The 12,046-nt window shown below is 35.6% G+C and overlaps 1 protein-coding gene across 1 annotated transcript in view; it reads right to left on the reverse strand.

Annotated features, from left to right (window-relative positions):
• LOC100366480 (atrial natriuretic peptide receptor 1-like) overlaps positions 1 to 12,046 on the reverse strand; it is an 80,644-nt gene that overhangs the window by 8,371 nt on the left and 60,227 nt on the right. The window contains exons 3-12 of the mRNA XM_085495091.1: positions 10,289 to 10,424; positions 9,191 to 9,285; positions 8,060 to 8,198; positions 7,686 to 7,770; positions 4,826 to 4,928; positions 4,202 to 4,270; positions 1,974 to 2,054; positions 1,318 to 1,425; positions 759 to 830; positions 153 to 351 (exon numbers count right to left, since the gene is read on the reverse strand). Of these exons, the coding sequence (XP_085351217.1) occupies positions 153 to 351; positions 759 to 830; positions 1,318 to 1,425; positions 1,974 to 2,054; positions 4,202 to 4,270; positions 4,826 to 4,928; positions 7,686 to 7,770; positions 8,060 to 8,198; positions 9,191 to 9,285; positions 10,289 to 10,424 (1,087 nt within the window). The remainder of the gene's footprint in view (positions 1 to 152; positions 352 to 758; positions 831 to 1,317; positions 1,426 to 1,973; positions 2,055 to 4,201; positions 4,271 to 4,825; positions 4,929 to 7,685; positions 7,771 to 8,059; positions 8,199 to 9,190; positions 9,286 to 10,288; positions 10,425 to 12,046) is intronic.

Here is a 12,046-nt window from a genome sequence, read left to right on the forward strand (position 1 = left end):
ATCAAAAGCAGATTATGGATTATGCTTAAGTCTAGTAAATGCAGTTTACAAACAAATGATGAATTGAATATAAATCTCTCATTATAAAACTAAAACAATGTAATCATCTCATGTATTGCAACATAATCCATCTGATTGCACAAAGTACTTACGCATGTGCCTTGCGTGTTCGTTCTCATCGTATTCACCATAGACACCGCCGCCATTCTGAACAACAGTCGGTGCACTAGCTCGAATTTCATGTAGGCCGAAGTCGGTCAACTTCAGTACAAACCGACTGTCGACGACACAGTTCGATGATTTGAGATTACCATGCCACTTAAGAAAACTGGCCTGGATGTACTCAAGGCCCTGTACGAGTTTAAAAACAGAAATCGTTAAAATGCACAAACGATGCAATGAAACCTTCAAACGTGAACAATATGGTATCATGTTCAAGCAATGCTGTTACTGCGGTAATGGTAAATGTGACGTGTACATATGAATTTCTATAGAGCCCGGCTATGTGAACAGCAATCATGTTTCTGCCAATTTTATCGCGTTTCAAAACAAAAATGAACTCATCAATACCAAATCGTTATCGTCATTATATATAGTCACAGGACAGTGGTTGTCACGCAGCGAGCTTTCACATTTCGAGTAAATAAACATTGCATATGGGGTTTCATACGATTCAGCATGGTCTGAACACATTGAACACGACGCAAAGGACACATTTGTAGAAACATGTGGCATTCTTAAATAGTGTCATAGTTTACCTTGCACACGTCAAGCATCAATGAGTATCGAAACATCCAATCGAGTTTAATTGCGTCATTTTCCAGGGTGTCCTACGGTAAACAAATACCAATATGTTATTACTTGTCACAGCTGTTTATTTTGTGTTGGATAGTGTGTTATGGAAACTGTGGTACAAGGGAATTTGTGATGTGTACATCTTTTTAACTTCTATGTATTATTCTTTTTTAATCTGAAATAAACCTCATTATATAATAATTACTATCTTATTTAAAGCGGGGGGGGGGTCGTCGTCACCTGCGCACTTGCGGGAATTGAGTCCCAATCGATGATAACAACACACGCTAAAAACGCAAGGGCTCGTCGGTAGACGCTTGTTTGTAAACATTGACACGCTATGGCCATCTGACGCATGCGCAGGTGACGACTCCCCGCTTTAATTCATATACATGGTTGTGTGGCGCGTGTGTGTGAAACTGAAGATATACCCAGCGTGCATCGCGTCACCTCCATAAACAGAATGACAGAATAATTCGCTATAAGGTCTGTATCGAGGATATAAGTGTTGGTGTTAGTTACCTGGAGACTGCCTTTTTGACAGTACTCGGTAATCAAACAGCTCCTCTCGACTTCATCAAAACAAGCACCAATGAATCTCACCACGTTGACTTGACTCAAATCACGCATCTATAACAGAATCGACATAATATCCAACTCTGATATTAATCTGAATCACCAAAGTTGTTGGCTGATTTTGCCTTTTGAATACCTAATGATTGAGAATCTCCATAATATATGATTTTTACTTATCAAACGTAGTTATGAACTACAACACAGGCATCCTGTAATATTTGTTAGCCAAGATATGTTTTTTTTTATATATATATTGTGTTGGTCATCTCGTCCGCCATCTGTAGTATTCAAATGTCTCGCAATTAAGGGCGCCAAGGTTGCATCATACAAATTCCCAGTCAGTAGGTTCGTATAATACAAACACCACCAAAAAGCATTAGGTAAATCATAATTTCGGATTATGTGGTCTGCCGCTGGACTAATACTATGTCATTCATACATTATTCAACAACACAGCACGATTGTATACTTGTACAAATAAATACAAATTATTTCTGACAACTACACTGCCACCATTTTGGGCGTGACAATTGCAGCTTTTAATGTCGGATACTGCATTTTAAGCACGTGCAACGTAATTCAATGTGTTAATGTATTTTTACCAATTTAAGTTCCAATAACAGATTCGGTGTTAAAGCAATCCGCTTCCCGGAGTGGAGAAACTTGATGGCGTAAACATTTCCCTGTAAAAGAAAACGTACATTGGTAAAGTCATACACAAGGCAATTAACTAACGAGTGCGGCGTGATGGGGAGATTTTACTCGAATACTCTTTGCAAATTAACAAATTTAAAGCGAATTACAAATAAGAGCGGAATTTAACAATCCCGCTCGAAATCAATAAACGACCAATCGAAACACCCGATGCATTTGACAAAATAATTATTATATGCTTTGAGGAGTCAGCGATAAAAAAATCGACATGAACAAATATTGAATCCTGTGGTTCGACATCGTTGATTTGTGTTTCAATATGCAGGAATATAACCAGCTTAAGTTTATAACCTGCATGAAGCATGTAGATCAGAACGAAACCATTTATGTCATCTAAGAATTGTGTATCAAATATCCTGCCTATGATGCCGAGGCTCATAGCTGAATAAGCTATCACTGATAATTCTATTTACTAAAATGTGTTAATGCAGCTAGTCTCGCAGCATTTAAACTTGAGATCTATTTGGGAGATCTCACTATATTATTAAAATATATCGCGCGTTGTCAAGCGCGCGCCAACAAGCGTACGTTTTATGTGACCAACGCCTAACGCGCGCCTCGCGGTGATCGCCATCGGTGATTGTTATAATGAATTCTGTACGCATGTATGAGTATTTTTTTTCTTATCTAACCCCACGTGACTAAGTAAATTGTTAATCACATAAACGTTCAATTACCAACTAGACCAATGCTTGGCATCAAAGTTTATTGACCTATATTTTTTTTAGTAGTACTAATTTTCATTTTGTTATCTTTTACGAGTGACAATGAAGTCCATGTGCGAATCGTAAAAAATGGAATATACATCTTTTTCTGATTGGTAATGGATTTCTTTCAATTTTTAATTTCGAAAAGATTAAAAGTAGAGCTTATAATCCGTTGTTGTTGATGACGAATATTCGGGGTATAAAAGTTACGATGACTGAGGGAAGATTTATGCGACGGAATAACGATGAAGAATAAATTTGTTTGTCAGAATTCCACCACCAACGAGGTACTAGTATATGGTAGAGGCTGGGAATTAATAATTTCAATTTACCGTAGACATAACATGTCATCGAAATCTTGTTGATAGCGAGGGAGTCAAACATTTGACATGTTTTTTGCCCCGCAACTTGCACTCATTTTACCGCGTCAACTACAAGAATTCTAAATATCATTGTTACATATATTTTAAAATGACGGGAAAATACCGTGTTATGAAGTACGTCTCAGAGAGACCGCTCTAGAATAGGCAGTTTTTCCCGGGTCTTGGGAGGTCGGCAAATGAATACGTCACAGGGTATGCCCATGTATATTATTTCAGTCGTAATAAACCGATTGTCTTACTTGAAGCAATACATTGAGCGGGTAATCTTATCTGCGATTATTTTGTCTACTGACATTTAAAAGTGAATGGAGATAGTCGTTGAGTAGTGTTATCGATACACCCCACAACTACTCATACGCAACAGATCCACTCGTTTAAAAAGTTTAACCCGGGTTTGAAAGACTATTAATGTGTCTTATATATCGAGCCTAATACTTTTGCATCAATTAGATGTTACTAGATGGAAATAACATGTTATCGTGGTTATATTAACTAAACAAGATTGAATGTACGGATACACTGCCGGTAAGAAACGGGTTCGGTTCCGTTTCATTTTACAAACAAATTTGGACTACAATCATATTTTCCATGTATCTGTGTTATGTTTCATCTAACATCGAATATGTTATTTGGGATAATGTAGCTAACTTTACAATTTTCATTGTTTTTTGTAAATGTATTATGATTACAACGAAGTCAACTCTCATTTATTTTATTCTTGAACATAGTTCATAGTGGAGAATTAATAAATGTACAAATAAATATCTGAAATGATCGTAAAAGACGGGGTTCACTACGAAAGCAACAAACCATTTAGCAGATATAACTTTTGTCTCGTGATTTCAGATCTTCTAAACTGATTCACGCGAGATCTCAATAGGCGCGGAAAATTCGAAGTGTAACATAGCTAAGCCCCCTAACTTTAGATATAAACGCATAAAGGCCTTGAAATGCACAGATGCGCATATCAAACGTTGTACACAAAGAAAAGAACATTTGAAATAATGTGGTAAATCTATTACATACCTTATATGTGCATGTTTTTGTGAATACTTGGTCAACATCTGCATTAGACTTTAATGACAAAGTTGATGTCTGCAAAAAAAACAAATTTCGTATTAAACGCACATTGACAAATATTGACGTTAAATAAACCGAATATGAAGGTCAATTATTGATCAAAGTTGGTTTAAAATTGCCTTAATACATTTTCAAGGTTTTAAAATGATTGACAATCACTTTGCTCATAAATTGATGTCATGAAGTATGTCAGTCAGCTTGAAATGTATTTGTCTGATGTCAGTCACAATTTTATCATTTCGAAAACTGCGTCATGATAATTGACGATAACCTTAAACATGCAATAGACTGGGGTAAATGCAAATAATTGGCTCGAAATTGGACGAAAATCAGCAAATCAAAGTTAACAAATTGGACAAGTCAATTGTCGTCAATCTGCAATTGCCATATAATCTTTCCCAATCAGGAAAAACTTTGCTACTCTTTGCTTCCTGTTGCGAAGGTGATCTCTTTCCCTTAATAACATGATGCTACCATTAGAAAATTGATATAAATTGAAATTATTTCAAATCTCACATATATTACCCGTTATTGAATATTAAATACAAAAATTAAAATTTGATTACTTACCTTCATCGTGGCTTGTGTAGCGCCCATTTTCCCGTGCAATATTATGTCATCGAAGCTGATTCGCCATAACATATTTGCAACGGCTTGCTGTAATTTGTATTTCCTTTGAAAGACATTTTGACAATCATGATGTTTGCGAAGTAATTCTATACGTCCTCCGAAATGGTTAATTAACAAACAAAGGAACTTCTTTACTAATGCAAGAACATAACATAGGATGTTCGAGCAACTCAAGCGTAAGCGTTAATTTAAATTACTTTTCAACCAAATCGACGACTAGTGTATTACCGTGTTTGTTTGTCCCTATTTGGTTTGCAAATCAAATCATTTCAGCTTTAAAATAATGTATTTTACTTTACGTGGAACCATTGCGTCATTTACGCGAACATAGATACACAATAACGATATACATCCACGTTCCATTCGAACGTCAAGTCTGATTTGGGTATTCGAATTGAAATACAAGAGTGTGTAGACATTGCGATAATAGAGAGCATTTACAAATCTTGCGTTGTAATTGTTTGGGTAGGAAAGATAATGATCTTCACAGATGTCGCCCGGTCGTACACGTGTTAACATTGCAGCAAGTGTGATCTTTCGTTTAACTACGATTATTTTTCGAAATTTCACATTAAAATTTGTGAAACGCTAACCTGTGGCTGTTCACATGTGTGGAAATATGGAATTCAAGAAAATATACCGGTGCACTGTGACATTATGTAGCTGACATTTCGATGATGAATTTTCTGTTGTTCTTATTACGCTCTATAATCCTTGCTCGTACCGACTAGGTCATGAGTGACCCTACAATATTTGAATTATTAAACGTGCCGTGTGTAGTAATTTTAAAGCGTTCTAAGCCTTTGGCGAAAAAATTCTACGTCAGTTCAATGAATCGTATATAGAATTCAATACACGTAATATCGTCTTTGCTCATTTGCATAAATGAACGCAGATTGTATAGACCGATTTATAATCTGTATTTGATTCTGGCAAAATATTTATTGTTTTTCAATGTTTAAGTATGTCTAGGTTGTATGACCTAAGTTACACTCTACTTGAACTCAGTTACAGTTGATTTTTTTAATCATGGCTTCAGGATATTGCTATGTTTCGTTGCAATTACACGTGGTTTATGACGTAAACTGATTGCTTGAGATAAAACTTTTGCCATTTATTTTCACCCGACAGGTTAATTCTGTGTTTGAAATAAACTATGTAGCAATTATATACAGGTTAGAAAAAAAGGCTGCGGCAATATGTTTGCGGTGCTTGGATGGCCTTGAGTGCCGATAACGATCGTAAAAGCTAAGTGAAGAATTCCAGGTTCATTATTTCAATAGATACCGTATACCGCCATGATTATCCCCGTTGTTGGTTAGCTGCTCGACCGAGCTATGCGTCATCAATGTTTCGGGCAAGTGTTCACCTGCCGGAAGTCTCGATATTCAACAACGTGCCAATCAAGTTATTTGGAATTTTCTACAAACAAACTTTCTATAAATTTTCTCGAACGGAGTGAGACACGTGCACTTAATAGCTTCAATAATTGTGTGCGGTTCAGAGGTTAAAATAAGGTGGAAATATGTGACACGGTTCTCTGTCACCTCACTAGTCAGTACATCTCGGACGACTGGGGTTGTGGTAAAATAGGCAAGCGGATTATCTTTATCGAATACCATACAATTTTATTTTTAGGGGAACATTCCTAGTGTTTGATACCAGCAATAGACACCCGTAAGGGGAAGTCATACACTCAACAATGGAACCTAACCGAAAGGAAAAACATTTTACAAATATTCCCATGTTAACCATGTGGCGCCCATGTATAATTCAAGCTTTTACGCTTGTTCTTTTAATACAAAATCTACCAAAGAAGGGCCTTCCCCCTAAATGTCTGTCATTAGTAAGGACTACGACTGGCCACTACAATTTTAAATATTACATTTGTAGGTTCTCGCAGTTTTCACCATTTTTTTTATTTTACTGCATGCGTAGCATTGGCAGATATCTCCGAATGATTGTTTTGTTTGAAAAAAAAATACAAAAATACAGTAATACAAAATAATTGTTTGTGTCGTCAGAGGAGCGTTCGTATATTAGGAGTAGCGATATTAGTATCATTGATATATTCGCTCATTACCTCGATAACATTAAGGCCAGTGACATGGTAATTGTTTGAGTGGTTATCCTCAGCCGATATTCGTTCCTCCAACTGTACTGAACTGGTGCATGCTAGCATACTTATTATTTAGTGAAATAATTGCCTCTGAAGACCCTTTCAAAACTAGTAAATTACGGTCATTACCAATTCGCAGCTAAATAATTAGATATTATTAGTTTGAAGTATGACCAATTTTACGGATGGTCGTATCTTATATGTTACAGTAGTGATAAAGTATAACGGAAAACTCCGACCAGATACAAGGTTCATGGCACGGTGATGTTCGTCGTTATGCCTAGGTCATATAATATCGATCATTGATGCACCCGGGGGAATTTTACGCAAGTCGCTTTGTGAGTTTTTTTCCAATGATTTACGTGCCATTCAATGAGTTGAAATGAGCTGGGACTAATTTATCAATATCCCGTGGCTTTTAAAGATTGCTTGCCCCGCCAAACAAGATACCGATAACAAGGCCTGAATTAGCCTTATCACCGTTATTCTAGCTCATACAATTGCAGAATGACGAAACCAAACACAGCTGGGTCGTCTATCGATGTAATCAATAAACGTCAATTCGTCAGCGGTGTTTATATGCGTCAATGATGTCTCGATCCTGGCCCTTCACTGCGACCCACTTTTCACTGGATACATATTTTCGCAAAGAAATCATAAGGACAATAATTACACACTGACCTGTACATAATGACTATCACGACGCCCAGTATAATAAGTAACCCGGCAAAAACTGATGCAATTATGTACAATGGATTGATAGGCTCTGTGTGGAGATACAAAATGTGAAAGAGCGCGTTACGGGAAGTACATTGTGATATATCATCAGATGTAACTCGTAATATATAATATATAAAGTGTATATATCATATATAAAAAAAACATACTTTTTATTGTGGTTGTTGGGCACGATTTGAAATTCAGTTATTCGAAACAAATACACCAATCCTTTCTATATTTGATGTTAACACCCCATCAAATGTTTATGACACTAATCTAAAAGTTTCAAACTACCAAAATGCCTTGCAATCATTAGAATGAAGGTGTTTAAATACCTGTCTCTGGGCAGTACTCGTTGAAAAAACCGCAATCTGGCTCGTCTTTAGGGGGCCCAGGTGCTCCTGCTGGCCAGTGGATTGAGCGTCCTTCGACTTCCATGTATGTTTTGCTGTATCCAAAATAATGACCGACAACCTGCAACAGACATCGTTTTGATTACTGAGAAAAAACAATATGCACAGAGCAATCTTTTTCACTTGATTATTGGTCAGTTTTTAATATGATAATCCCATATTACAACCATATTACAACCATAGCCGTAGATGTATTCGATGTGTTCACAACTGAACATAAATGTATCTTATTATATCACCCACACCGTTTGCAATGCGGACAACATCTGCCAGAGAAAAAAAACACGTTTTATATTTGCATTTTGAAAAAAAAACCTCGGCGTTAATACATATATATTTCACTAAAACTACAGAATTAAACCTGAAATAATTATGCTTCTTGTACTTTTCGAAAATATTGGACCGATAATTGAAAAAAGCAGCAGACAAATAAGCAATTGCAAACTCAGTTACACATTTTGATTTTTGTATTAACTCTCACGCTACACTCCAGCGATAATTTCAGTTTCGTCAAAATTAGATTAAGTTTGCAATTCTTTTATGTGTGCTTTAGTTGAAATATTTTATTATTATTTTCTTCTGAACAACAAATGACCCAATTCACTAATGACAACATCGCCAGTCAATAATATGATCACATTCAATGAAACTATTTAAACTTACACATGTTAAGAAGACACTTTGATAAAAAATGACGACAAATCGCCAACATTTTTGTTATCAGAAAACGAGTTATTTCAAGTTTAATTTTAGAAACGAGCGCGAACCCTGATACAATACTCAAAGATATCGCTATTGGCCCGTCAATGCTAAAATACTGATTATGTAGATCATCGCATTACCGATGACCTATCGGCGATTCCCTATTATCAATAATAGAATTATACAGAATTATATAGATTTTTTTCCGCCACAAATATACATGTATATTTCCCTAACACTCGTATAATGTGTCCCCTTACTGCATATCGTGCCAATCATGCAAATTAGAATGTTAATGACGTCATTCCAAGTACGCAAACGAGATTCACCCGGAGGATATAAATAACATACTTCAAATGTGCCGGCAACAGGGTCGGTCATATCAAACATCATGAAATCTGCATCACGGTCCCCATTTGCATCAATAGTAACGTCACCTTGGATACCTGAAGTGAAATATTACGAAAACAAATATAAAATTACTAGAATTATTCTTGTAATTGTTCAGAGGTCGACAAATACGCACGTATCTGGTTATGGCAGAGAAACACGTATATTACAAGATTTGAGTCACCTTATAAACAGGCAATCTGATATTCTTTGTGAAATGTAACTGTAATTGTATTGACTCTAGATATTTCGAACAAGGTATGTCATTAGCGCAAAGAAACGTGATAAAATTCAAATGAACTCGGGATCTATACTATCTAGTTAAACAGGACGAATGATGTATATATATATATATATATATATATATATATATATATATATATATATATATATATATATATATATATATATATATATATATATATATATATATATATATATATATATATATATATATATATATATATACTGAAATCATAGCTACAATTCTATATATGGGAAACCACATCTAATGTGATAACACCTAAATGAGGTACTGAGTTGGAGTCTCGAGCTATCGACTGTGGTGCTTGGTGACAGATAGTTGTGAAATGAACCTTCATTTAACAACAATTGATCGTACAAAAACAGTGGCGTATATGTTTACAGACGCCCCCTTTAAGTGGCGTCTACCTACACACGTGTCGTTTTAAATGATGTCACCCACTCCACAAACACACACACATCAAAATTTATGTCATATAACATCATAGTTGTTTTACGACGAGGATAATATTTGCGACTTCCATGTGCCACTGAATGTCACAAACCAAAATGGTTGAATAATCTGCCAAGCACATGCTAATAGTGGTAGCACTCACATCATTCTTAACAATTGACGCCGACAAATTAATCAACTGCAAAACTATACAAGTGTCACTCAATTCAAATCTTTCATATCCTCAAACAATTTCCGGTGAAAGTTCTTTTTAAGCTCTAGATAGCTCTCTTTTGTGACCGTAAGTGTTTATTCAAAGACCTTTTTGTGTAAGCCACCCTTATTTTAATCATTAAACCAACCTTTAAATGTCCTTTCATACAGTCGTCTTACAACGCTCTTTCCATCGTAAGGATCGCCGCCCTCAGCCAATGTTTCATTAAGAGCGATTGCGTATAGAATAACAGTGTCATGAGATATACCGGCAAGTACAGATACCTATGAAATAACAATTATTTTGCGGTCAATGCATTTTATCGAATCATCTTGGGGAAGTTATATTTCGACACTCGTTTTTAATTACAGTCGTTTTTTTAACAAGGAAGTTTGGTTGACAATCAAAAATATATATTTTTTAATCAACTCATAAGTTTTCATTGAAATCCAGGCAACTACTACTAATTACACGTGATGTATTGGCATATCTCAGCACCCAATCTCGATCCCGAGGTTTCATATCATAGTATTTCAGATATTTTGAAAATAAATTCAACTAGGTTTAGAAATTACGCATATTGCCTCCCCATCTATATCACGTAAAGCCATGTACGGGGAATTGTGAAGTGAGATGGTGCTTTAATACGGCAATAGGTTAGTGTTCTTTAAATTCAACTAAATCGCAATCAAAACAAACAAAAGAACTTGCTGGATGATACGCTGATAATTAGTAACCTCACACACAATAACACAAGTCCGGCGTTTAAGTACTTAATGCAATATTCTTTGAGTATATCTAAACTGGGATGCGGTTGATATTGACAATCGGTGAGACGATGCAAACAAGATACATCCCCACGACTAATAAGCGAAATCGAAATTTTTAAGATGATGTTGTAGTTGATGCGGAAACAGTGAGAATAATCAAGCTAAATATCTGAAATACTATGCTATGAGAATTTGGAGACAAGTTTGGAGTAAGTTCTCGGATGGGACTTGTGATTTGATTGAAACAAATATGCATTGATTAGTTCTCCGTACGAGTTGATTATATAGTATGTGTACGAATTGTTTATTAAATTGCATAACGTATCGTATTGCATTTTGTTTTTGTCACGAACACTTTGCGTAATAAACAACCACTGTAATTGATAGGTTTTGACCCTGAAACACTGGATTTAAGAAATTGAAACGTTAATGTTGGTTTGAATTACCACTTCGATCTGATGAGATCGCGGTGTGTCACTGGTAAACGATGCAAATACCTCTTTCGTATGTGATTTAATGTAGTACCAGATATATGTATATTTTGAGCACTTGTAATGTAAAACAAACGTAACACAGATTGCGTGAGTCGAGTAAGCCTTCATAAATTCAACAATATTGCATTTTTTTCCATATTCTGAACAGAATAATTGTGTCAAACTTATATATTCACAACCTATTTTTAGTGTCATTATTTTATTTTATTTAAATGAACGGTTTTATTGATTGATGCTTTTATTTAATCGATTTTAGCCCATAATGGTGTCTTTTACGAAAGCACTAAATTGCCTTTTTAGTGTGATTCAATATGCGCATAGGAACGTTGTTCTCAATTTACTGACTTTATATGTCTTCAATTAAACAACGAGAACACGGATGTGGTTTTGATTCAGCTAACATAATACGAATGCCGTTACCTAGTTTTTTGGCTTATGTTATGCCGAAAAGAAGACGCAGTGAACGTCCTATATTGATCGAGTCGATTCAGCGTAGACAATGAATGGAATTATCATGTTATATTTTCAGTATTTATGTACCGGACATTGGATGTCACTGTTGTCTCCCGTGAACCATTATGCACGAATGGTACACAATGAAATACGAATGCCGACAACTAGTGCAATTCACAACAGAAACCA

Source organism: Saccoglossus kowalevskii, chromosome 21 (assembly GCF_978046115.1).
Source record: "Saccoglossus kowalevskii chromosome 21, keSacKowa6.1, whole genome shotgun sequence".
NCBI lineage: Eukaryota > Metazoa > Hemichordata > Enteropneusta > Harrimaniidae > Saccoglossus > Saccoglossus kowalevskii.